Below are 26,132 nucleotides of genomic sequence, written 5' to 3'. Positions count from 1 at the left end.
GGTTTCCAACAGCAAAGGGGAACCCAGCTTTGTGGAACACATTCCCTCTCTGCTGTGTTTTAACCAACATCGAGGAGTTTAATCCTTAAAATGTTTGGAGCACCTACAGCATCACGGTGAGTGTATAAACCTGACTTTTAGAGTGGTTTTCAAGATTCTGGTCAGAAATACAGTGTTTATTAACAAAGCTGGCATGGAGGCCTGGCTCTGCTCTGGGGAGCTCTAGACTGTCAAAGTGGTGCCCACAAACGAGCCTTGGAGCAAAATGAGGAAGAGAGCTTGGCCAGCTGTGGCATTTGCATCTGCTCAAGGCTGAAGCTGTTGCCTCATGAAAAGAAAACCGGGTGTGAGATTGGTGCAGAAATGGTGCTGGATTGCAATAAAAACAAACCCCAAATAATGGACAAAGCAAGGGGTATGTTTACCAGGGGTTAAAGGCCGTGTCCATGAGCTCTGTTTCAGCCCTACAGAGCTGCAGCTTCTGTGGGAACTCTTTGGTGGTGGCCTCTGTGACATTTCCAAACAACTCTTTTCCAAACCGCCCCTTTAGGTGATGATTTGGGCAATCGCTCAGTGCGGGGGAACTGGCGCAGGTAACCCGGTTTGCCCCCAGCCGACCTGACGCTGGAATCCCGGTGTTTGCAGGGGGCCAGGGGCAGGAAGCGGCGGCGGGGGACGCTGGGGTTCGTGTCCCTCCGAGGCGGACGCGGGGAGCCCGCAGCGGGGTCGGCGGCAGCGGGACCGGCCGGGGCTCCGCGCTGCATCCCGCGGGGAGGTGACGCGGGGCCGCGCGGCCAGGGGTTGGGGGGAATTAAACACTGGGGGAAAAAAATCTAAATAAACAAAAGAACAAAGCACACCCCAAGAGCGGCTTACAGGGGGCGGGCGGGCAGGATGCGGCTGCCCGGGGGGGAAACCTGCCCTTCCCCGGGGCGGAGCGGGGCCTCCCTCTCTCTCTCCCTTCCTCCCTCCCTCCTTCCATCGCTCCCTCCCTCCTTCCCTCCCTCCTTCCCTCGGTGCCGCGGCCGGAGAGGAACCGAAAGCGAAGGCGGCGCCGGGCAGCCGCGCTCCGGCCCAGCGCGGCGGGGGCTGTCCGGGCTGCGGGGTCCCGGGGTCGTTCCCAGCCAGGTCGGTGCTGCGGGAGCGGGCGGGGAGGCCGGGCGGGCCCGGGCGGGGGATGCGCCCGCGGTGGCGGAGACAAAGCCGCGCCCGGAGGGACCGGGCGGGCGGAGGCGGCCGAGCCGGGGATGGAGCGGGGATGGAGCCGGGGCTGGGGCTGGGGCTGGCGAACGGCATCGCCTCCGGACGGGGCTCTGTCGCGGGCGGCCTGTGCGGACACCCCCGCGGTGCGGGCTCGCTGCTGTCATTTCCCCATCCCGCCCGGGCCCCGCGGACATCCCGCTGCCGCCGGCCCCGACACGTGCTGCGGTACCGGCACCCCGGGACCGGCGGCGATGGGACCGGGTGGCCACAGCGCGTGTCCCATAGACCCCACGGAGCTCCTGTCCGGGGGTTGAGGGCCGGGATCGGGGTGCCGGGGAAAGATAGGCCATGGGGTTGGGGAAAGCGGGGGGGATTTAAGGTCAAGGGGCAAGCGGGACGGGGAATGGAGCTGGTGGAGAGACTGTGTACAGAGGACGGGTCTCATTAGAAGCCACAGGTTGGGCTGCTGCGAGTGACAGTGTGGTTAAGAGGTGGGATGCAGCCCTGCAGCCACGTGCACGGCACAGAGCATCAGGAGCATGATGGTAACAATCAAGACCAAGAGCCGAAGTGAGATGACCACGGGAAGCTGGTGTGATGGAGCTGTGGGCTGACTGCAATGCTGCAGAGGCAGAAACCACCCCTGGGGACAGGACCAGGTTGTCCTCAGGGCCAGTGGGACCACGCTGGGGAGAGGATGTGTGCTGGCTGTGGGCACCAGAGCTGCCTTCCTGGCCCATACCCACAGAAACAGCCTGTCCCGTGGGAGAAGGAGCCCCGTCCTTCTAGCTCTCCATGAGCACTTTCTCTTGGGAAAAGCAGCCAACAAACCCCAAAAGCCCTTACCTGAGTGCTGTGAGGGGTGTCTGATGGACCTGTGCTGTTCCAGGGAGGTAATTTGGAGGAGCCTTTGCTTTCAACTCTGCCCTAATGTCTTTTAAGTGGTGTTCACAAGGTGGAGAACTGCTCTTGTTTCCTCTCTTGTGGGCATCATGGGCTGTAGCTGATGTTTCCAGAAAAGCTGGGAGTTGCTTGGCAATTCTGGACAAGGTGATGGAGGTGCCCTGAGCATATCCTGGCCCATGCTCAACACCATCTCTGGGGCTTACGTTCTTTTGGGATGCTCATTATATATTGCTTCAGCAGTGTTAGGCAGTATCCTCAAAATTATAAAAAAAACTTCGATAAAGATGTTTTTGTGACTCCTACTCCTGCTCCTGGATGTTGTGACACTACAATGCTACCAGCCTGAATTTGTGGTTTTTTTCTCCAATTCTTTCCACCCTGTGTTGGCTGGGCCAGGCAGTGCAGAAGGTTCTTCCATTCACCCTGAGGATGATGAAAAGCTTTGCTGCTTGGGCACAGGGACCCAAGATGGGCACAGGCACCTGTTTCCAGTATCTCATACAATTGGGTGTCCTCTGACTTCTAGAGAAGGTGCTGAGAGACTTTTTTCCCCATTAAAAGTCAGGTGCAAGATGCATATGGTCTTTGTATACTACAGTGACTAATATATTTCTGGCAAGGTCTGTGCTCACCCGTAGGAAGGGAAACTGTGATTGATGCCCCTGTTGCTGCAGATGACACCACTCTTGGCACGGGCACTTCCACCGCTGACCATGACCGGGGAAAGCAAAATAGCCACTGAACTCTGCCCAGGGAGACCAATAACTGCCCCAGGCTAGCTGTGCTTGGCTTTTAACCAACTTTCGGCAGTAGCAAGGGAGAATCTCTGCAAGTAAAATCAGTCCTGGTTTTGATGTTTTGAGTTCAGTTTTGTTATAAAAAGCTGAAGTTGTGCTTTGTGAGCTGACCCCCATGGAAGCATGGATGGAGGGATCACCGCCGAGCTGTCACCAAGTCTTGCTCCCTTGGGAGAGTCTGATCCTGACACTGTGCCTGGCTTTGCTACGGAGATACAGGTGTGGGAAAGGCGAGGGTGCGGCCCCTGCATCTGGGTAGAGAAACAGCTCCGGGGAGGGAAGGGCAGGCAGATGCATCCATATGCTCTGATTTAAATCCCTGCAGCCAGTGCTGGCTGCAAGGTGTCACCCTCTGCACTCACCAGAATTGGTCAGCATGTTCCCCTCCCAGCACATCCAGCAGGGCCCAGGCAGGGCCCACGCACTCTCAGCAGAGCTGGGGTGGCCCAAGGGGGGCTGTGAAAATCCCTCACCCTCGCGGGGGCTGATTTCACTCCCATTCGCTTCCGCTCAAGCCACGTGGATGCTGAGCGAGAGGGAGAGCTGCTGCCAGGGTTTCACAGACCTCTTTTCATTTTAATATCCCTCTCCTTGCTGAATTAGATGCGAGACTGATTGCTTCGATAATCCTGCTGCAGCCGCTATGGGTTATATATGGATTGCAGCCAAAAGCTGTGCCGATAAATCATTCCTATACACCAGGCTGTTATATTTCCTGAGGATTTTGTGGGCATGTGCTGCTCCCTTTTACATAAGGATCTGCTGGAGTTCATACCAGAATGTGCTGCTTTTCCCCAGGCAAGGGCCTGGATGGGTTTGTGAAGCCAAAGCCCCCAGGCTGTATTTTCTCTCTTTGGGATTACTGCCCCAGCTACTTTACTCTTTTCTCTGGCTGGGAATTCAGCAGTTCTTCTCCTCCTCCTCATATGCTTATTAAGGATAACAGGGTTGTGTTCAACAGTGTGATCCCGCTTTTGGGTTTCTCTCCTGGGAAGTATCATCTCAGAGGGCAGTTTCTTAAAACCCCTATCCTCTGACCCTTTGCACACATGCGGAGGGAAAACCCCTCTGATTTCCCACTGCAGCCAATGTTACGATGGGGCTTGGATGACTTTTAGTTTACAGAGCCTGGGGAAGCCTGCTTGAATTAATCAGACTTGATATGTTTATCCTGGTCAAGCCAATTAACTCCCGCCGGCCAGGACACACTCAGCTCTCAAGTGTGACTGAGACTTCATAACTCATTTTTGCTCAAGCCTGGCAAAGTTTATCGGGAATCCTTGGAAATCGGGATGCAGACGATGCTGTGGGGGCAGCATGGGATGCCCAGCCATGCTGTGGCACTGCTGGGGATGGGTGTTGCTACCAGCAATGTTCCTGGGGTGGTTTCATCCCAAGGCTGCCCCGATGAGCTGCCTTTTTTGGTGTGGCCGCAGAGCACGGTGAGGGTAGAGGGCACAGCATTCCGGATCAGCTCCGGCTTCAGGGCAGCTATTTATATGTGCCCACTGGAGGGGTGCCCAAAGCAGGCCAGGCAAATGGCCTCGAGATACATCCCTGTGAATTCAAGATGAATGGGGGGGGGCCCTGCCTGTTTGTTTTAATCCATTTGGGACTGCATTAAAACACGCTGCCGTGGGCTGCCAGCAGCACTGCACAGGGAATTTGACTTGGCTGGTGGCTCCTGGCTCTATCATCTAGCAAAGCCCCATCCAGGAGCGGATTCAGCCCCACGAAACTCAGCGTTTCTGGAATAGTTTGTCCTTGTTGCTGGTCGTTGGCTTATTTATAGCCTCCCCATCCCTGTGCTCCTCCGTGCCTCGGAGCAGTGAGCGGTGCCGCGTTGGCTTCAGCTCCAGGCCGATCCCACTTGGGCACAAAAGCTCTGGTTTATAGATCAGTGTTGAAAACAGCAATTAGGGCATTGTGAAGCCTCGAGGACGGGGGAGACGATTTGATTTCTGTACTTGACCCATAATCTCTGCTGGGCTGATTCAGAGTGGTTGTACTGCGGGTGCAGCACGGAAACTTCAATGGAGATGAGTGGAGCTAATTTTAACTGGCCGCCTCGTCGAGGTGTGGGAACCAGGCAGAAAAACGCCTCAAACTCTGTTCCTGCTTCTGGGCTGGTTGTTTCAGGATATTTTTTTCGCTTCCTTCTGTGGCAACTTGTTAACCTAGAAATTAAAAACAGCACCAGTGTTGGGCAGGAAAGAGCCATGGTTTACAGCCAATCAACCGTGGAACAGCTCCAGGTGTTGTGGGGTGCCTGGGATGTGTGAATTAACATAATTTTCTCCTCTTTTTAAATTATCACTTAATTATTTGATTATTAAAAAAAAAGTTTAGTTGCTAACAGTTTTCTCATTTATCTCAAGGTTTGGGGACCTGAGTTTTGCACAGAAGGCCACAAGGCGAAGAACAGGAATCACTGGCAATGATGGGCTGTGGGAGGAAGCAGTGAGCCAGGGGGCTGGTCCTGCACCCTGCACTTGGTAAGTGGGTCCCTGTGCCCTTGAACTGCCTTGTTTGGGGAGGCTGGGCAGAGATGTGCCCACTTGGAGCAGTAAAGTAGGGAACTCAGTAGTATGTATGCTGGTATAGTGCAATTCTTTATCCTGCCCCTTTAAAACAACCCCTTTGGAGTATTTCCATAGTGGAGATGATGGAGTTGTTACTCCTTGGAGGTGTTTAAATAAAAAGGGTGGAAGGAACAGTGGTGGCACCCCTGGGAGTGAGACTGGCTCTGGCCTGGGGTCTGTCCCATGGCAGGGTGATTGTGCATCCTGGTGCCATCCTGCACTGCTGCCCTTGGCTTCACCATTCCCTATGGAATGAATAAATCAATCTGTAGCACAATGACCAGCAGGAAATCCCGCTTTCCATAGAGCCTGGCTGACCCACCCTGTGCTTGCAGGCACATCTCCCCGCCACAGCATGGCCAGGATGAGGCCATCGGTCCCTCCACACCACCACGTGTCCCCAGCAGCTCGCCCGCCCCACAGCCCCTCTGCTGCGCCGGAGGCCGCGGCCGCCGAGCCCCCGCGGTGCTGCGGGACCCCCCGGCGCTGAGCCCCGGCCACAGCAGCATGGCCTCGCTCATCGTGGTGACCGAGCACGACGGCACGGGGAGCACGAGCGAGGAGGAGATGGACGTGCCCGGCACTGAGAGCTTTGGGGATGGCCGCAAGCTGCACCTCTCCGGCCGCAAGCTGTCCCTGCAGGAGCGGCCACAGCCTGCCCGCTCGCCCGGGCACGGGGACACCAACCAACGCTTCATCTACCCCTCCCTCCCGTACTCCCCAGTGACGTCCCCGCACTCCTCCCCACGGCTGCCACGGCGCCCGACAGTGGAGTCCAACCGAGTGTCCATCACAGGATTGCAGGTGAGTGGGATGAACATTGCAGGTGAGAGGCTTAAGTGTTACAGATGAGGGTGATGAACGTTACAGGTGAGGGGGATGAACGTTACAGGTGAGAGGGATGAACGTTACAGGTGAGGGGAATGAACGTTACAGGTGAAAGGGATGAACGTTACAGGTGAGGGGGATGAACGCTGCTCCTGTGGTTCTCCTGCCCCCGTCTGCCTGGATTTTCCCACCTTGGCATTTCTTCTCGCTTTTTTTTGGGGATAAACCCCCATGGCTTGTCTGCAGGTGTGTGGTGGGGGGTAGTGGGACATCCTGGGCCACAGGAACAGGGAGGTGAGACCCCAACTCACCGGTTTTCTTGCCTTTTGCTGATGCCACCCCTTCTCACGGCTGTGTTTGATGGAAGCCAGGAGTGCAGCGCAACTTTCTTTCTTCACCCCTCTAAAATAAAAAACAGAGAAGTTCACTAAGATCTAAAGAGAAAACAGGCCTGCTTGCCCCCAGCCTGAGAGAAAACAGGCAGCAAGTGGCTGCTTTGCCCAAAATAAATAAAATTACTCGGCGCCAGGTTGCCAGCATTAAACCCCTCAAGGCTCTTGCTGTCCATCGCTCTCGTTTCACATGAGTGGACAGGACAGGATTGCCTGCCCAGTTAACATTTGCAATTAGCCATCTATAAACACACCAACGTGTGCCTTGGTGGGTGGCTTTTGTGGCTCATGAATCAAAGCTACCCAGCCCCACGCGGGTGCTTGGGCAGGGCAGGATGGGGTGTGAGTTTGCAGAGAAAGTTTTGCTGGAGATTTAAAAGGAAAAGAGCAAATGTGAGCAGTTTTGTGGCTCATGCCAAACTTCCCTGCTCTTTCCCTGCAGGACTGTGTGCAGCTCAACCAGTACAAACTGAAGGATGAGATTGGGAAGGTGAATATTTGGTTTGGGGTGGGATGAGGGATTTTGGGTTGGGAGGATGCCGGGCTTGCTTTCACTTCTATGGGAATGCTCCAGAATGGGAGCAAGTCCAGCCACTCACCACGGCAGCTCTTTGTTGCTCCCTGTTCTGTTCTGAGTGGTGCCAATTGAATTGTATATTTTTAAAATTATTACTAATTTTCCCCCTTCCCCCTCCCACCCACACAATGGGGCATTTGAAGCTTTTCTTTGCTGTCAGTGTGATGTCAGACTGTACACCCCCCTGCTCGTCCCAGCATCGCCCACCAGCTCTGTGATCCCTGTGGGATGGGTTTGTGGAGGAGCCCAGAGCATGGTTTGGTGATGCGGGTTTTCTGGATTGTCCCTAACTTGTGCCTCATGGCTCTGCCCCTCTCCAGGGCTCCTATGGGGTGGTGAAGCTGGCCTACAATGAAGATGATAACACCTACTATGTGAGTAACACATGGCCCCAGAGTCTGCAGCAGGGCAGGTGGGAGGGGGATGGATCCCCTCTGCTGACTTCCTGCCCCATCCCACCAGCCACATTTTATAACTGACTTGCCCCAAATTCCACATTTGTTCTCTTCTTGCAGGCAATGAAAGTTCTCTCAAAAAAGAAGCTGATGAGACAGGCGGGCTTCCCACGTAAGTGGCAGAAAGCTTTTTGGGGTGGGGGATATGTTGGGGATCCTGGGGGATTGTTCCCAACTGGACACATCTTTACAGGCCGCCCGCCGCCCCGCGGGGCCAAAGCTGCTTCCGAGGGCTGCCTGCAGCCCAGAGGGCCCATCGAACAGGTCTACCAGGAGATTGCCATCCTGAAGAAGCTGGACCATCCCAACGTGGTGAAGCTGGTGGAGGTAAGCGCTGGCCTCTTTCCAAAACTCATCCTTGAGTGTGATGGAGCCTGAATACTGCAGGGATGGGCTGGGTGAAGGGGAGTGACGCCAGGAAGGGGCAAGGGCAGGTCCTGCCTTTGGGAGAATTGTGTTTTCCTTGGTTTAGAGGGTTTTTTATTCTCACCTCCCAAAAGATCTTTTCTTCCCTGCTCAGAAAAGGAAATGCAGAAAAATGTTTGTTCTGGGGAGGAAACAAGTGCTGAGACAGGTTTTGGGGAAGAACTGGTGTTTCTGTGAGTTCAACAGTGCAGCTGCCTTGCCCTCCACCCACTGCCTGTATGGAACAGTCCAAAAATCAAGAATTAAGGATGTGCAGGCTGGAGTTTATTTGGCTCATGAGTCAGATGATGCTTCCTGTGTGTTTTAAATATTTGCTTCCTTGAAGTACAGCTACATCTCTGTCCTCTTTTTTTCCCTACTCTTGTGGGGAATGAGATGAGCAGACCGTGCTGATGGTGCAGATGGTGCAGAACTGCGATGGCTGCTAAATAAAATATCAAAATGCCTAATTTGCAAAGTTTTCTTGGCACTGTTTAATTGCCTTTTTGCTTCTTTTGGCAGGTCCTGGATGACCCCAGTGAGGATCACCTGTACATGGGTAACTGCGCACTGCCCCGGGGTGTCAGAGGGATGGGGAAAAGGTTCCTGCTGTGTTTTGTAGCAGCTCTGTATGCAGGGCTGGGTCTCTCCTTCAATGTGGGTATAGCCTGGATGTGCCAGAGGAGCAAATGAGATGCAGTCTGGGTTATGAACAGAGACAAGAGTGCTTTACAGCACTTTATTGGCGTTAATTCGACAGCAGGGCATACTTTGCCATGAGAGGCACCAATGCTGATGCTCTCCGCTTTGAAGCTGGAATGATAGAAAGCACTTTTATTTCTCTGGCTTTGGGAAAAAGGCAAGGTACAAATGAGCCACATCCCAACCTGCCTGGCAGGCTGCAGTTGTTGCTTCAAGTAATATACAACTTTTGAAGAAAACATATTTTTTTCCATCAGTTATGTACTAGTGGAGGAGTATGTGATGCCTTCATGACCAAGCGCTGAGGTTTGCCCAGGGTGTGGGCTCAGCCTTTTTGGTAGCAAACTGAGAATTTTTGTGTGCCATGGAGGGCACTTCACGATGCTGAAGCTGCAGCACTGAGAAGATAGTTGGCAGCATCCCCTTAACTGAAAATGGGAGCAACCCAAATGCCACGTGCCTTGCATAAGACAGCATCTCCTTTTCAAAAATAACATATTATTTTTAGAATTTTTGTCATTAAAATAATTGCTTTTGTGCTGAGGCTGTGCTCGCAGGAGCCATACCCTGAAAGCGATCTCTAATCACCTTCTCTTTTGTGTTGCAGTGTTTGAACTGGTGAAGCAGGGGTGAGTACTAAATTCCAGATATAATCTTACTAACACTTGAACATGAGATGGGTTTGTGGGTGGCAGAGCTTGGCCACCCAAGATGGAAGTGGGGTGCAGAGATTGGAGGGTTGAGGTTTCATGTTTGGGGCTTGAGGTTTGAGTAGCATTTCCCTGGCCTGGTTACAGCCGAGTATACCCTGTGTACTGTGTGCCTGTGTTTGGGATTTGTGCTGTCACCAGCCAGTGACAAAGCGTTTGGGCCCTGTTTCAGCACATCCATGTGGGAAATGAACTCCATTCTCTGTTGCCTTTGCAGCCCTGTGATGGAAATCCCAACCTTGAAACCTCTCAGTGAGGACCAGGCTCGGTTCTACTTCCAGGATCTGATCAAGGGCATTGAATACTGTAAGTGTCTCTGCAAAGAGGTGGGATTTCTTATTTTGGGTTTTTTTTTCTGAACACCTGGAGCTGGCCTTTCTGCTGGTGTGCAGTGCTGTCTCTGGTGGCTCATGCTGTACAGGGGCTTTTAAAGCTGGGTTGTGGTCTTAGCAGAAAGAGCCACACGGAGCCCTCATGGCTCCTTTGCTGCAAACCAGTGCTGCTGCTGCTGCTGCACCACTCATTGTCCCTCTGGCTGCAGTGCACTACCAGAAGATAATCCATCGGGATATTAAACCTTCCAACCTCCTCGTGGGGGAAGATGGGCACGTCAAGATCGCCGACTTTGGAGTGAGCAACGAGTTCAAGGGAGCTGATGCCCTGTTAACCAACACAGTGGGCACTCCTGCCTTCATGGCCCCAGAGACCCTCTCAGAAACCAGGAAAATCTTCTCTGGAAAGGTATTTAATAGCAACTTGAAGGGTCTTGGACTAACCTTGCACATACAGAAATCTTGTTGTAAATTTAACTATGCTTTCTTCACTCTGCAGGCTTTGGATGTCTGGGCCATGGGGATCACACTGTACTGCTTCGTGTTTGGGCAGGTAATGAGATGGATTTTTCAGTGCTGTTGCTGTTTTGGGGGGCTGTTTTATGCCTCCCATGTTCCAGATAATCAGTGGGACTGGCACCTTGTGTCCCTGTTCAAGCTGAGTGGAGATGAGGATGTATGGATGGAAATGGGAAACCTTTGCCTGTTCCTAGGATGGGTGGAGCCAAAAGGGTTGCGTTTCTTTTCTTTCCCAGTGGAAAAAAACTTGTGCCTGGGCAGATTTTTTAGGAAAGTAGCTCTTATAGTAATTGGTAATTTTTGGTTAAATGTTTTTTTTCATTGTGTTTAAAAGTAGACACTGATATAATTGGAAATCTTCTGGAATTTCCCTGTAATTGGATCTTTGCTCTCCTTAAAACACTGTGAGATCCTGATGCTCCTCTGGCTGCCCCACTGCTGCCCCTTAACAGAGGTTGTTGCTTTCCTCATTGCTCTTTTTCTTCATGGTAGTGCCCTTTTATGGATGAAAGGATCTTGAGTTTACACAATAAAATCAAGACCCAAACGTTGGAGTTCCCAGACCAGTAAGTACTCAAAAACAAAAACAACCCATCAATCCTTATTTTACAGCTCATTTGTTTCTCAAGCACTCCCTGGGTAGGTCTGGCTCGGCTCTGCCGTGGTTTTGCAGAACTCAGGCTTTGAGTTGGCCTCTCCCTGCCCTGTACATGTGGAATCACACTTCACATTGCCTCAAAAGGGAATATTTTGCTTTTTCTGGGGGTTTGGAGAGGAGGGGGTGTACAAGAACCCAGAGCTGTCTCCTTGTTGGGGCTTGAGTCCAGCCCCTCTGCCCAGAAGGCCCATAGTACCTAGCACTGAGGTGAAGAACAGAATATCCATCCCTTTCCCCATCTCATCTCTCCCTTCTTCCTTCCACAGGCCAGAAGTTACAGACTTCTTGAAGGATTTGATTACACGAATGCTGGATAAAAATCCTGAATCTCGGATTTCGGTCCCAGAAATCAAGGTACTGACCCAGCTTCCTGGTGCTGGCTGTGGCTTCACTTCTGTTGGGTTCTCCTTGCTCGGCTTTTTTTGGGAGTCAGTTTGATCGTGCCAGGCTAGGTCCTCCCCTTGTGCCCAGGGCCCCTGGGCAGGTAAGTCCCAGCTCCTTCCCCTGCTCTGGGACCTGCTCAGCTTTGGGACCTTTGGTGCCTATAGAAGTCGCAGGCAAAAGGAAATCCCCTGAGTACAGTATTTCCTCTGCTACCAGGAAAGTACTGTGCAACAGCCTTTCGCAGGAGATTTCTGGTCCTTCGCCCCTGCGGGAGCCTGGAAGGGGCGAGAAGCTGAGAGAATGGAGACCAAGGTAGGGGGAAAGGATTGCGGGGGAATTGCGGAACCGTTTTGTGCTCCCCCTGCAGCCGACCAAGTCACCAGGAGTGTGGGCAAGGAGAAACAGGGGTTCTGCCTTCAGCTGTGGATTAAAGCAGGTCCAGGATGAGGGCTCGGTGGGTCTTCCCATCACTGCTGCTCGTATGTGTGGACTGGAATAAATCTCTCCTGCCTCCCGGTGCTGTCTCATCCATAAGATGAGAGTGAAGATAGGTCTCCTTCCCTAAAGCCCAGAGATGCTCAGTGCTGTAGGTCACCAAGTTTATGGCTTGGTTGTGTAGCTGGGGCCAGCTCTGGCTCTGGACGAGCCACACCACAGCATTTTTCTGCTCCAGGCTGTGCAGTTCCTGGCAGTGCTGGGGTGAGCTGGCTCACCAGTGACATGGCACACCCCTGCCCTGCTCCCTGGCGTTTCAGGAGCACTTAGGGGCCATAGCTTGGACAAGGAGATGCGTTTGCCAGGCTTGTGTTGTTTGAGTTATGAAAAAGAGGAAATCGTTCCTGACAGGCTGTGTTATTAATTGAAGTTGCACCCTTGGGTCACCAAGAACGGAGCAGAGCTGCTGCCCACGGAGGATGAGAACTGCACCCTCGTCGAAGTGACAGAGGAGGAAGTGGAGAATTCAGTCAAGCACATTCCCAGCCTGGCCACCGTGGTGAGTACAAAGGAGTTGATGGTCTATGGATGTACAGCAGGGTCCATGCTGCCTTCTGGGGTGGCCCTGAGCAGCTGGAGTTCGCTGCTGAAGGGCAAAGCATTGGGCGGGATTAGAGCAAAGACCTCTCTCCTGGAAACAAGTGCTGCAAGACACTGGGGTGTCTCAGGGTCTCAGCAGCTCTCTGGACATGGCCATACCCCAACAGTGCAGAGGAATATTTTAGAGCTGTTCCAAAGGTAACTGTCACTGAATTGCTGGTCTTCACACTTGAGCTGGCTGCCTAAATATCACTGTATTTGCTCAGGGCAAAAGAGCATCTGGTCCAGAACCTGCCTGTGGCCAGGAGCAGGTGTTTCGGCCAGGCACAAGGAGCTCCTGCCCTGTTCTGCCTGTCCAGCTGTAGGGGCTGTGGGAGCTTCCCAGGATGGAGATTTTATCTGGGCCACGACATGCATCAGCCTCCGCCTGGAGCTATTCTTGGTGACTTCATCTCATCTCTTTTCAAGCTCAATTTTTATTCTCTGCAACCCACTGTGCTTGTGAGAACCACATTGTAACCCTGTCCTGTGTGGAAAGTGAAATCTTTTTTAGGTTTCGAATCTAATGATTTCTTTGGGTGCCACCAGCCCTTGTGTTAGGAGAAACGGCGAGTGACCATTCACAGTTCCCTGGCATGGTGTTATCTGCCTGTAAGCACCCAGACTGTGATTTTTTTGAAAAAAGGGTTTCCCTTTGAAGCCCCTTTCCCATCTCATAGCAGTGCCCACATCCAGCCTCATTTCTAGAGCTTTCTCCCTTTTGGGTACCCTGCAGAAATCTCACTGACTGCAGATATGTGAATATTCAAATATGCCTTGTGCTGCCCAGGCTGAAAAAGCAGACGTTGCTCTAAAGAAATCACCATTGATGAGGGGTTTACCCCCTTCCTCCTGTTCAGAAGGGACTTGATCAGTAGGCTCAGTCCTCCCAGCCCTGTTGAAATCCAGCCAGGTGTGTTCAGCACAGCTCAAGGCAAATCAGATTTTATTGCACCTCTTTGACTCTTAAATAACACACTGCCTCCAGGCAGATGTGGTATTTTCACATTTGCATCTGATCTTCAAAATCACCCTCTGGTGCCTGATCTTTGTGCAGCCAAGTGCAGGCGTTGACACTCCAGTATGAGATTCACTCACGTGGCTTTGACTCTTAAAACACCCTCGCCTTCAGACACAGAAGGGCTCTCTGCGCCCTGCTGAGCAGATAAATGAAGCACAGAGGGATGAGAAGCAACATCAAATGAAGGCAGGGGCTCTCAGCAATGCCCCTACTGAGGCAGGGTCCAGTGCTGCTCACCTTGTTGACTGCTCCCACCAGCAAAGCAAGCTGGGGTATACCAGGGAAGAAGCCTGACACTTCTCTGTTTCCACCAGTCTCTGATTGGTAACTTTGTATTTTGCAGCCAAAACTGGACAAATGGCCAACTTTTCAGTTTGGTTTCAGATGAACATTCAGGTAAAATTGTGCCAGTTCCTTCCCTTCTCCCTTTCCAGTGAATTATTTTGCCAGGTAATCATGGAGGACTGGGAATTTGCAGGTACTGCATGCAGTAATCAGTAAAATGTGCTTCTGGGGAGGAAAGAAACCTCCCGGATTTGGCTTTGCTCTCCTTTCCAGCCTCTTATACCTAGTGGTTCTCACCTGCTAGGGTTTCAGATGAGGATACAGCCCCTGTATTAAGCAGCTGGAGACTTGCAAAGATGCTTCCTTCTGATTTTTATTAATAGAGAACTTTGACTTGTTTTCACTAGTTCTTTTAATTACTTGGGCATGCAAGTTGAATGTTCCTCTTGCTCTTGAATGAAGGAAAAGCACCCCTGAATGAATGAACTGCATTCTGGTTTTGCAGATCTTGGTTAAAACAATGATCCGGAAGCGATCCTTTGGGAATCCATTTGAGGGGAGCAAGAGGGAGGAGCGCTCATTGTCTTCATCTGGGAACCTGCTGCCGTAAGTGTCCTTGGCCCCAAGAGACATTTGCAGCTTTTTCTCATGCTCTGGAGGAGAAATTAAATAGTTGGGCTTTGAAACTTTCATGGGGGCCATGACTGACATTCACACCCCATCTGCCTGATCTGTAACTGCTTTATGGGATTTTTGTGACATGGAATATCCTACTGTTCTGATGGGATGAAAAACATCTTTTTATGGCACTTCCAGCCTGTTACCTGGGGACAGATGACACACGCTCAGCATCCCAAAGATCCCAAGGCAGGGAAGGGTCAGAAACTGGTGTCTCATGGCCTGTTTTGCCTTTTTGAGTCACTCAGCAGCTGTTTTATTTCCTTTGAAAACAGGAAACAAGGCAGTGAAGATAACCTGAAATGCAACGACTTGCCCAACGTGGGAGAAGAGGAACTTCTTTCTTGAACGTGGACTTTACGGTTCTGTTGAGCAGCTCAACCCAGGGCACGTGACCAAGCGTGCGCTGGGGACGAGGTGACCAGAGCCCAGAGCAAACACAGCATGACATGGCGCTATCTCAGTACAATGCTGGATGTAGAGCTCACATAGCAGCATGTTCTCACACGTTATCAGACATCTGATTATTTGCCATAAACACGGAACATCTCCGACCCCTTGGACTGCTGACTTCTGGTGGGAGAGGCGCTGGCGGGCAGTGGAGAGGTGAGCGGTGGTGGTGAGCAGCAACAGGGCTTTGCAAAACAGAACCCACAGCAGCCAAAGGAAAATGTGTTTGGAACTGCTTTTAGCTGGTTTTAATGCCAAATAATTTGCAGGGACTGACGCCAGCGTCCCAGGGGCACGATGCCCATCGTGTGGCTGTGGGCACGTGCAGAAGGGTGAAGCTTTTGCCAAGTGGGATACACAGCAGTAAAACCAACCACACGCGTGCACTTTGAGAGTTCACGACCTACCAGGAATGTTGTTGCATCTATTTCTTGTCGTTCTGGTTTGTTTTTAATTGACACCTTTTTAACTGCATGGGAACAAAGCAAAAACCCACCTTTTCAGCTTTTTAAAGAATGCCTACCTTTGTGAGCCAAGTTGTATGAAACAGCATCTTCAGGAAGTTCAGAAAGTGAGGTTAATTACCTCCTCGGGTAATTAACACCTTTCCAGTGGCCTTGGTGTGACCGGGACTTGGTAAGTTAGGTATTCAGTGTATGAAAGGAAAAGGTATTTAAGGGCTTAAGTTCAGTTTGAACTATTTTTGCTGCAGACATATGAGTGAAAGGTGGTGTTTAGAATGTTTTAAACTACAAAAGAAGCACTAACAGTTTATTTCTAAATCTTTTACTTGATCTAGGTAGATATACTATAAAATATAAAATTCAGGGTAAAATCCTTCACTTCCATGTACATTACATGGTTTACTACAATTAAAAATAATACAACTTATGCTGTTTTTAAAGTATAGACTTAGGGCTTGCTTAGAATTTAAGATCTTAATGATTAGCTAGTAATTTTCAAAGAAACGTTTGTTTTCCAAACTCTTAATCTGGATTCTGGGGCCAATGCTATGTATTTTTTGCAAGTTTGTTACCAGTAATTCGTGAATGCCTGTGGATCAGAGGCTTGTTAGTAAACTAAGTGTATATCTAGTTCATGGATTGTTTCTTACCAAGAGCTCTTTCACCTTCAGTCAGATTACTCTGATTATTTGTGGTGCTTGTAAAAAATAACAATCTGTCATGTGGTGGGAGAGACTCTGGTGTCCAGACTCACTTTCCCAAGTTCTCTGGGCTCGGACAAAGCTGGAGAATGAGGAGCCAGGGTTTGCCTGAGGAAAGGGGTCACGGTAAGTACAGCTGTTCTGTGGAGTGTGGGACTACGGGGAAAAGGTCTGATTTTTTTCCTTTCTCAGTCTGATATGGTTGTGTGACCTTGAACAAGGCATTTGATGTACCTGACAGAGAAGACAGATTTGAGTCTCCCAAGCTTGTGAGGGACTGATAAGGTCTAATTCTTTGGCCTCGGGAAGAAGGCACTAGGAGACTGCCAAGTGTCTTTCTTGATTAATGGCAAGATCTCTGCCTGTTAACCCTGGCCATGGATGCCCTGCCTTTAGAAAGTGACCATTCCCTTGTCTTCCTGTATTTTATCCTGGACAGCACAAGCAGCAGTGTGCCAATGTCCTTGGCCCTGCTGCAGTCAGACCTGGCCTGGTAATTCCTGGTTAAGACTGATTTTTGTTAAAGCCAGGACAGCATTAGCAAGGGTGCAGATGCCTACCCAAACTGTCCCTTACACCTTTTGATCACTTGAAGCGATGTTCCCCCTAAATTTATTATGGAAGCATTGTGCTGCTGGCCTCTCTCCAAAGCCAGTGAGGACAATTGGTGGTTTAGGAGCAATACTATGGAGTTTGGAGCCATAAGACATGCACTGTTTTTCCTCCCATTTTAGTCCGAGGCTATGCCAAAGCCCTGCAGCTTCAGCTATGGGAAAACCAAACAGGTAACTTGGGGGCCAGCACTACTACAGCTGCCTGCTCCCCCTTTGCTACACAGGACTTTTCATTGTAGAAATGTGTGTGAGTGGGCAGCCTGGTTCTCTAACCCTGCAAATGGACTTGAACTGCCAAAAAAAAAAAAAAGTAAAAAGCTAGGGGATCTGATTCTTTGTAGGTAGTGCATAGTAATGTGTGTGGTGTGTTTGCTAGAGGTGTGTTGTAGAGATCTCTGTGCTGCCCATCCCTGGTTGTGATTTGTCAGGTGAGACAGTTTACATTGACCAAACAGGTCTGCCAGGTGTAATGCAGCTTCTCAACAGCTGCACCATCTCCCTAATGCCCAGCCAGTGTCTGGGCCTCAGATACTCCCACTGATCAGTGTCTGACTGCCTGCATGGGCTTGGTTCTAAAGGATGCTAAACTCAGCACTTCCCCAAGGTGCTCTCCAAACCGAGTGTCCCTCGGTGCAGGCTCTGGTGGGGCTGCAGCCAAATGCACATTTTGGAAAGAAATGCAATGTGGATTTTTCTGGTTGGTCAACTGTTGAAAGCATAAAGCGTGGCCATGTGAGGGAGATCTCTCTAATTGCATGACCTGTTAGAGAAGCTGTGCTGTGTATATAAACCTGCTCAGTTCCCCAGCTGCTGTTCCTTAGTAGTGATGCTGGCTTTCTCCTTATAGTGAAGTGAACATTTTGCTTGTGCCTTGGAACTGGGCGATAGCTTGATTTCCCCAACTCCCTTCCTTCCAAGCAAGCCCGGTGCTGGCTGTGGGCTTATTGCTGGGTACTAAGCCTTTTTGGCTCTGAAAGCACACAGGAAAGTGCTAAGGGGAAACCAGGCCTCTTATCTGAGTAGTTTTCCATGGTGGTCCCCTCTTACCTATCAGGCAATTGATCTGTTTCTTTTCTAATGTCCTGAACTATTCCTGATTTTTATACTATTTGTTTAATGACCAAGGCTTGTGTTTCACTCCTACCCCTTTATTATGCATTTAACTTTATCAGGTGTATCAAGTTTAAATACTGTGTATTTACCACTTTTAAATTATATTACCTAAGAAGAAAGAATAAACCAACAACTAAGTGTTTTTCCACACAGGTGTTCAAGCTTCACTGTACAAGTTGAAATAAATGACATGCAACCAAACCAGAGTTAGTTGATCAAGTGGAACCATTATTCTGTTTGAGTGGTCTTTATCAAGCTGTGAGAGTTTGGTTGTTGGAAGAGGAATATGAATGCATTCTCCTGTGTTAGTGAAGTCTGGGGCTCTACCATTACTGGGGGTCTTGGGCTAGGGTGAGACCATGACATCTCGAGCCACTGTATAATCCAAACTGAGCGTTCACATGCACAGACTGGCGTGCTGGCTCTTGGAAGGGCACTCTTAGAGCTGGGACAGCTTAGTGCTCAACAGCAGCAGGCACATAAAGAATAAAACAAAATGATAATGCTGTGGTTTACCCACTGTGCTGCTGGAGCAGCAGCCAGGATGCTGGAGATATGGAATAGATCCCAGGGCTCTGGAACACTGGAAAAGGTTCAGAGAAAGGGAAGACCTGGACTTTGTGGGTCAATGTGATCACTAGAAGTGCTCAAGGCCATGTGAATATAAAAGCCAATAAATCCACTTCAATGAAATTGTGTAAACTCATTAAATGCAGCAGCCCAGATACAGGGTTGGTGTGGGGGTGAAGAGCATGGAGGATGTGCTAGGGAATAACAGGTCTATTCTTCCAAGCAGTTGGTACCAGCACTCAGAAAAAGACCCCAAGATCTTGGCCTCTGACTTACAAGTCTTTTCCCTTGGAGAGGGTTTAAGGCAACAGACACGGACAAGGTGTCAGGAGAACCAAGTCAGAGCAGCTGTAGTTGCAGCAGCGCTTCTGCTGAGAGAATCAAGAGGCAAAGGCCACAGAGCCCTGGCTTTGATAGCCCTCCACTAACACTTGGTATGGGGGGAGAAATGAACAATCAAAACCCAGCTTGCAGAACTTCAAGAGGGCTGAGGGAAGGTGTTGCATTAAAGTAAATTTTAAAGTAATAGCATAAAAATTAGACAAAACAGAAAAAAAATTCTGTAACCAGTAAGCCATTTATCATAGAACAATGGAGCAAGACTGCTTTATTTTGGTCTCTGGTCCCTGGAGCTTGGAGACCTAATTAAATAATAGGTACAGGCTCAGCTAATGTTCACAATCCTTCAGGGAAAGAAAAATGACAACAGCAAGGAGCTGCTGTCCCAAGGTTAGGGACCTCCTGGCAGTGGCCATGTTCACTCTAAGGAAGAATCTGTGCCTATTGTCTGTGCCCTCTGCTATCAGTGAGCTCAGGGACAGAAGGACTGGCAAAATGATGATGCCAGAGCTGCCCCTGTCCCAGGCTCAGCCACTGCAGAGGTCTGACATAAAGCACAATTTTCCCTCTGTGCTTAGTGCAAATAACCTGGAAAGACAGCAGACAAGGAGCAGGCCCAGTTCTCCCTGGGACTGGCTCCCAAGTATTAAAGAGTAGTGAAGATGGTCCCTTTCTCAGTTTGGTTTCCCATTTTCTTCCAGCAAAGAGGGGGTGGTCTCATGGCACGGTCAAGAAATGTTTCCAGCAGCAGTTCAGAGCAGCAGTTGGTCCTGCAGCACCAGGAGCTCAGGAGTTTGTTTCATGTCTCACCAGCTTCCTGCAAGGATCAGAGATTACAGTTCTCTGCCAGAAACTCTTCCTTCTCCCCCTTCCAATCACATAAAATCCTTTGCACAGGCAAGCTACTTCCTGTTGCTCAGACTTTTCTTTTCCAGTGGTACAAGGTGTTTTGATTGAGAAATCTGCCCCCTGCAGCCACACTTTGCACCAAGCACAGGGCTGTAGGGCTGAGCTCTGTCCTCAGCACCAGTCAAGCAACCAACTAAATCCTACTGACCAAACAGATCATTTGGACCTTGGGGGGAGCTGTAACTGGCTGTCAGCACACTGGTCTCAGAAAATACCAACCCATTGAAAGGGTTTTTTCACAGCTGCAGGAACCCCAAAAGCCAAGAAGGAAGGATTTGATGGGAACAGGGCTGTTCAGCTCTTAGAAGGCAAATGCCAATGACTGCAACCCAAAAAGGAGGTGCAGTAGGAGCATGACAAGTTCTTGAACATATATTTTCCCCTCCTAGAGTGGTTGCCCAGGAAACATGACAATATTTGTTTCTAGTGCTCTTCCCTGCAACAGCTTTGAGGTAAAAATTAGCTTCTCTGACAAAGTTTCCTTAGAACTATGATTCAAAATCCCATTTGATGTGGACTTTCTACATCCTGTTTCAGAATCTCTGTGGAGTCAGAGGAGGAAGCAAGTTTGTCTTTACCCTGCCTTTGTTGATGCTTACCAATTCATAATCCTCCACATATTTGTATTTCTTCTCACGATAGTAGTATTTCTTCTTCATGCAATACAGAACAAAAATGTCACACAGCACTGTTGCCTAGTGGAGATTGAAAGAGTTTAAGGCAGTGATCTCAGAACTGAGGCACTAATCCAGAATCGAGTCCAAGTGCAGTGTCACTTACCACACCAAACAACGCTAAGCCAGAGCCGATGTTAATCATGGTAGGAATTACATCAAATTTTCCTGCCTAGAAGACAGTCACAAGCCTGAGCATGCATTTCAGCATCTCTGAAAGCCCTTGCTACAAGACCTCTGGGAACTGTCACCCTACCTTTCCAAACACTATGATATCAAAGCGGATGCCATAAGCTTTGACAAGCGTCCGTGAATCAGTGCCATCACTATTCTTGTAGTATTTTGCAAACCTGCAGAAAAGATAGGCCAGAACTTAGCTGGAAATTTTGAGGTTTATGTTATCATGTAATATTCAGGTGTGTTCCCCATCCCAAGTGGATGGGCTGAACATTGGTACTTCCAGCCACAAGCCCCAAGTGACAAAGATTTCATGCTGGCAAACTCATGTAAGAGAAAAGCCCAAAGCAGGTGAATTCAAGACAACAGTGAGCATCATAAAATGAGGAAACTTGCAAGGCATAGGAAGGGGAGAAAGCAGCTTTAGCAGGGGAGCAGAAGGACTAACAGGAAGGAATTCGGCTACACGAGAGAGGCAGGCAGGCGGCTGCAGAGGACCAGGCAGCCGCGAGAGGGCAGGGCTGGGAGCACCCGCGAGGCTCGGCCCAGCACACAGAAGTTGCTCCGCGTCCCGCACTGGGTGACAGCAGGCAAACGACACGGAAATGGGAAGAGAACAAATAAGTGAGATCAGACTTACTCCGCCACGTGGTTGACTAAGCCAGGAGGAAGCAGCGAAGAAGATGGAAGAGAAGAGGAAGGATTGGTAAGGGGCTGTACCAGAGTCTGAAGTTAGCAAGAGCATTTCAGGTCCAGCTGTGATATCCTCCAGGCAGCCCTGACACCCCGATACCTGCCAGCCTGGCCCCTTCCAAACACACATTTGTGCTCTGCACAGCTCCTCAGCAAATTCATCCAAGTTCCACCCAAAGATTCTCTGTGCTAAGCGAGATTTTGTGGTTATAAAAATAATAGCCCTGAGCCATGTCTCCTCACAAGCAGGAGTCCTGCAAGGACCTTTGGCAAAGGGGCCAATCCATATTATTACAGTCTGAGTCTGGATGCAATCAGCTGCCAGCTCTGTGCAGGTGTTTTACTGGAAGTCCTGGATTTAGCTGTACTGGCCAGAATGTGTATGTCTATGTGGTGGTGTATGCCAGGATACTCCTGGTGCAGATACCATCTTCAACTAACAGAGCCACTTTTACAGGTTAGTTTTCCCTCCAAGCAGAGTGAAGGACACGCTTCAGTCTCCCAATCCCACCTCAGTCTCCTCAAATTCTGCCCTATCAGCAAACCCTGAGACAGTCAGTTGTCCCACTGCCGTCCCATTGCCACCCCATTGATCAAACAGCCACCAAAAAGCTGATGGAAACATGACTCAGGCACTGACACAATCAGTGGAGCTTCACTGACCTGCCCCCTCTGCTGTGGTTTGCACACAATGAGGATCCCACCTACTCTGTCTTACAGCACCAAAAAAGCTCTCCATGTTTTCTTCTGTTGCTCTACAAGCACCACTGAAAGCCCCAAACTATCACAACTGCCAGTAGCAGATGGAGCTGCAGGGACACCAGGTGCCCTCCACAGCCACATTACCTGAAGTTGTAGCCAGGTGAGACGGTGTGGGCAGAGTCCTTGGTGTCGAGGCGCCGGAAGGAATATTTTGGCACACAGTGGGAAGCTGCTCTGTCCAGGTTGCAGTCCCAGTTGATCTGCAGTGCCATGACTCCACCCTGGCAAACGGAGGAGAGAAGGTGATGGGCAGTCCAAGTGCACAGCCAGCCCAGGACTAGGCTCTCTACCTGATTTACGGGCTCTAATCCCAGGCTCAGTCCAATACTCTTTTCTGCTGCTGCAGAATCTTTCACATAATCCCACCCAAATAGAGCAAGGCCAATTATTTGTTAACTAGAATTTTCTCCAGTCCCTCTGGCCATCCTGCAGCTGATCTGTGTTCTGTGGCTTATGCCACGAGGCAGAGGGGACAACCCCCTACCACTCTTCTTCTAAAAACAGCTGAAGCCCAAAAGAAGGGTCTGCCAAATACCTCCACAGCCATTTCTTGGAAGTCCTGCCCTGCAGCTTCAACTATTTTCCCTAAACGAAAGATAGGGCAGAAAGGATCTGTCTGGGCATCGTAGATGCAGTTCTTAAGGTAGGTGGAGTTGATAGTGGGGAGGATGTTTCGCCTACAGGAGAACAGAAAGAAGAGAGTTGTTGCATCCCTTTTACTGCCCATGAGACCAGACAGTGTGATGACCCTCTCACTATTTACTTGCTGAAGTTGAACTTGCGGTACCAAATGTTGTTCTTCACCAGAAGGGTGAAGTTCTCAGCTTCTCGCAGGAATGCTGGCCTGCAAAACAATAGGGAAACACAAACAGCCTCTGCAGAGCCCTTGGTACTCATCTCTTCAGCTATTCCCAACAGCATCTCAGTGGGAGAAGCACCAGCTCTGTACCATGAGCCTGTTCTCAGGAGGGGCACTGTGGAGTAGGAACACAGAGCACTCACTTGGGTATGTGGTAGTCATCCTCAACGGGACACCACGCAAAGACTTCACAGGTCTTAATGCTGCTGTTGTATTTAACACACTCCCCAGTCTGGATGCCTGGAAAGAAGTGCATGGAGGTACTACTGAGCAAAACCAGGCAGTATTTGACCTGTGACATCCCCTCACTCCATATGAGGAAAGCAATTTTCCCAGAGGTGAAGTGCCACTACCAAAACCCACATTATCTTCCATTGTAAGTGTAATTTCAGAGAAAGAAGCATCAGGTGCTCTTCCTGAGTCAAACCCTCATCTATATGAAATACTGCTTCAGGGACTGAAGCCCATGAAAAAGCTTCACACTGTTTGCTAACTCACCAAAGTCCACATCTACCCATAATCCACTCAACACAGTCTAAGTTCATCTGGTTTAAGTCCACCAGAAGAAAAATCTGAGCTTCCCCTTCAGTTCTCTTACATGTGAGAGAAAGAGAACAAGAAGACTGAAGTGAAATGCTGCTTCCTTCACAGCAGGGAAGGCACAGCGCAGAGGCACCACAACCCAGACTGAAAGGAGCCTTTGCAGCACGTTTCTTACCACTGCTGTGGGTGCTGACATATCCTGGAGCACAGTTGTCATTCACCTCACACTTTGTTTGATCATCTGGGAGCTGGAGAGGAACAATAGTTACATAAAACTCTGAGCACCCTCTCCCTCACACTCCCACCCACTCAAGGCAGGATTAAGGCAGAGGCTGCACCTACCTCTGGGCAGCGGCCTTGGCTCTGGTTCAGTGTGAGTATCGCATTGGTCATGACAAACACAGTGTTCTCACCCTGAGCATGCAAAACAAGCAGGAAACTTAAGAGTGACAGTGTGCAAAGAGCATCCAAGGCACTGCACCAAACACCTTTGTGTGACAGAGCCCAGGTGGCCCAGCAGAGTGCTCTGGACACTGCTGGTGCAGATTCCTAAGTGCATTGTTGTGTTTAGCCAGAGGAAGGACTGTGGGCCTGACAACTCTTTCTGTCCTCCCACTCGGCCCAAAGTTCCTCATTCTCATTATGAAAACAGAGCTCACACAGCTCCTCAGGGGAGTTGTAAGGCAGGCACAGAAATAGAGCTCCAGCTGCAAGTCAGAGCACAACTCCCACTCTTTCTTTTTGCAACATATCAGTTAGGAATTTGCCCGGTCCTGTTTCTTCAGGGAGCACTATTTTCATTACTTTACTTTCACTACTTTCAGATCTGTACAACTCCAGATCTGTCATCTGCTTCCGCTCCACTGATACGCAAATATGACCACTCAGCCAAAATCTGCCTAATCTGGCTTTTTTTCTGCACCACATGTCACGCAGACAGAGGGACCTATGACCAGCAGCTTGGCTGTGCCTGCCCAGCCCGAAGGCCATCACATATGGCCCACAAAGCACAGACTCCCACAGATACAGTCAATCAGTAACAACAGCAATGCTTCCTGTTCAATTCTGGAGCAGGTGACTTGCAGGCTGTTCCTGTTGCTTCTGCCAACAACTTAACTTGGGGTTGTTTGCTTTAGAAAGCAGTAAGAAAGATGACGTGGTTATTGATGCAGTTTCTTCCTGACACCTGCAAAACTCTTCCTCCTCTGCCAGGACAGGTGCTGTTGCAAGCCTTTGTGGGCACCATGGACAGTGGGATCAGTGCACCCCCAGAGAAGGAAAAGCTCCAAGGAGAACTTAAAGCCCATTTGAGTACCCAAAGGGAGCTTATAAAAAGGAGGGAAAGGAACTTTTTACACAGGCAGATAGCGATAGGGTAAGGGGGAACAGTTTTAAACTAAAAGATGAGAGACTTAGATTAGATATTAGGAATTCTTCACTCTGAGGGTGGAGAGGCCCTGGCACAGGCTGCCCAGAGAAGCTGTGGCTGCCCCATCCCTGCAAGTGTTCAAGGCCAGCTTGGGCAGGGCTTGGAGTAACCTGGGACAGTGGTCCTGCCCACAGCAGAAGAGTGGAACAAAATTATTTTGGTTGCTTCCAAACACAAAACATTCTACGATTCTACAGAAACACAGACACGCTTTTCTTGGAACAAGCTTCCTCAGGGCAGATGCTCAACATGATCTGCAACAAAGCAAAGCTGCTTTATTCTCTCATATCATTGCCACGCTGGAGCCAAAGCTGCTCCAGCCCTCAGTGGACCTTAGCAAAGCAGTAGCTGTTTGTTAGAAAACCTTCACTCTGCATGTGAAAGTGACTGATACCTGAGGAGGGATGACATAGTCAGCTACATCCCAGATCCTGGCTCCAAGGAGGGATGTGTTTGTCAGTGCTACTCCTTTCACCTTCGTGGTTACAGAACTGACCACGCTGTCTGTTTCCTGGTAGCCCTTTTCCCACAGAAAAACCCACCTGAAAGAGAAGGATTGCAAGAAACAATAGATAAACACCATAAACAAGTTCAGGCTGGAATTTCTCCTTTTTCCATGTCACTTGAAAGGGCCATTCCAGTCAGTTTCACAGCGTTTCCTTACAAAACGGTCGCCAGATTGGCAATTTCCTCTCTGATTGTTGGGGTGATATTTTTTATTTTCAGACTGGTTTGCAGGGTCTAACTTGCTTTTATGCCCAGCTGGGGGAACGCCAATCACCTCCTGACACGGTCGCACTCCTGAGGGGCCATTCGCTTAAAAGTTGGACCTGATCCTTGCGGGATCCTTTCCGACTCAGAATATTCGGTGATTCCGTCCACAATACCAGTTAAGCAGTGCCACCACGTCCGTGTCGCCGTTCGGGGAGCTCCGGGCTCCCCTCAGCCCCCTCACGGATTCGGTGCCGCGGCCCCCGAGGGCCCCTGAGGGAGGGGCAGCTCGTGCCCTCAGCCCCGCGGGCTCCGGCCCTCCTCAGCTCCCCCTCAGGGACCGCCGCGCCCCCGCCGCCCGCTCACCCGATCACATAGGCGAGGATGCCGAGCTGCACCGCGCGGTTGATGAGCCCCACTTTGCGGCTCCGGATCAGCACGATGCGCGGGGTGTCGTACTCGAAGAGGAAGCTGTGGATAGCCCCGCACAGCGCCATGGCGGCGGCCGGGAGGGGAGGGAGGGCGGCCGGGCCGGAGCCGTCCCGGGCCGGGCCGCGGCTGCCGCAGCCCCACAGCGCCCCGAGCCGCTCGCCGCGCGCTCCCGCAGCCCCGGGGC

General features: G+C 50.4%; 2 protein-coding genes across 8 annotated transcripts; one reads left to right on the top strand and one right to left on the bottom strand.

Moving 5' to 3' along the window:
* Positions 1-912: 912 nt before the first annotated feature.
* On the top strand, positions 913-18,056 carry CAMKK2 (calcium/calmodulin dependent protein kinase kinase 2). Of its 2 annotated transcripts, XM_014875000.2 has the most exons (18): positions 913-1,128; positions 5,285-5,401; positions 5,824-6,292; positions 7,151-7,198; positions 7,606-7,659; positions 7,801-7,852; positions 7,934-8,067; positions 8,668-8,704; positions 9,455-9,476; positions 9,775-9,863; positions 10,099-10,298; positions 10,389-10,442; positions 10,901-10,974; positions 11,333-11,420; positions 11,667-11,762; positions 12,316-12,444; positions 14,336-14,436; positions 14,784-18,056. In XM_014875000.2, exons 3-18 carry the CDS (start codon positions 5,996-5,998, stop codon positions 14,854-14,856), a joined length of 1,548 nt encoding a protein of 515 aa, XP_014730486.2. In that variant the 5' UTR covers positions 913-1,128; positions 5,285-5,401; positions 5,824-5,995; the 3' UTR covers positions 14,857-18,056. The 2 variants fall into 2 exon arrangements, with proteins under 2 accessions (XP_014730486.2, XP_014730487.2); XM_014875001.2 differs by lacking the exon at positions 11,667-11,762.
* P2RX4 (purinergic receptor P2X 4) lies at positions 4,773-26,083 on the bottom strand. 6 transcript variants are annotated; one of them, XM_014875007.2, is made up of 12 exons: positions 25,883-26,083; positions 25,200-25,347; positions 23,719-23,790; positions 23,552-23,624; positions 22,977-23,073; positions 22,738-22,818; positions 22,510-22,651; positions 22,059-22,195; positions 20,599-20,692; positions 20,449-20,514; positions 20,268-20,363; positions 18,998-19,576 (listed from the first exon to the last, which is right to left on the bottom strand). In XM_014875007.2, the coding sequence occupies exons 1-12, from the start codon at positions 26,011-26,013 to the stop codon at positions 19,559-19,561; spliced, it is 1,155 nt and encodes a 384-aa protein (XP_014730493.1). In that variant the 5' UTR covers positions 26,014-26,083; the 3' UTR covers positions 18,998-19,558. The 6 variants fall into 6 exon arrangements, with proteins under 6 accessions (XP_088032232.1, XP_014730493.1, XP_088032230.1 ...); XM_088176104.1 differs by having other exon boundaries at positions 20,268-20,321; XM_088176105.1 differs by lacking the exon at positions 23,719-23,790 and having other exon boundaries at positions 25,883-26,053.
* Between the last annotated feature and the right edge of the window lie 49 nt (positions 26,084-26,132).

Source organism: Sturnus vulgaris, chromosome 19 (genome assembly GCF_052056855.1).
Source record: "Sturnus vulgaris isolate bStuVul1 chromosome 19, bStuVul1.hap1, whole genome shotgun sequence".
Lineage (NCBI taxonomy): Eukaryota > Metazoa > Chordata > Aves > Passeriformes > Sturnidae > Sturnus > Sturnus vulgaris.
The sequence above is the reverse complement of the archived record's forward strand: the minus strand, read 5'-3'. Positions and strand labels throughout refer to the sequence as shown.

What these genes read in the sequence shown, in the direction of transcription:
- CAMKK2 (XM_014875000.2), top strand. Translation starts at nt 5,996, where the DNA reads ATGGCCTCGCTCATCGTGGTGACCGAGCACGACGGCACGGGGAGCACG. An exon ending in TGTCCATCACAGGATTGCAG is followed by an intron (nt 6,293 to 7,150) that starts GTGAGTGGGATG and finishes CTTTCCCTGCAG; the next exon opens with GACTGTGTGCAGCTCAACCA. An exon ending in GATCAAGGGCATTGAATACT is followed by an intron (nt 9,864 to 10,098) that starts GTAAGTGTCTCT and finishes CTCTGGCTGCAG; the next exon opens with TGCACTACCAGAAGATAATC.
- P2RX4 (XM_088176103.1), bottom strand. Translation starts at nt 26,013, where the DNA reads ATGGCGCTGTGCGGGGCTATCCACAGCTTCCTCTTCGAGTACGACACC. An exon ending in ATCCTCGCCTATGTGATCGG is followed by an intron (nt 25,348 to 25,882) that starts GTGAGCGGGCGG and finishes CTTCTCTTTCAG; the next exon opens with GTGGGTTTTTCTGTGGGAAA. An exon ending in ACTATGTCATCCCTCCTCAG is followed by an intron (nt 23,791 to 25,199) that starts GTATCAGTCACT and finishes TTGCATGCTCAG; the next exon opens with GGTGAGAACACTGTGTTTGT.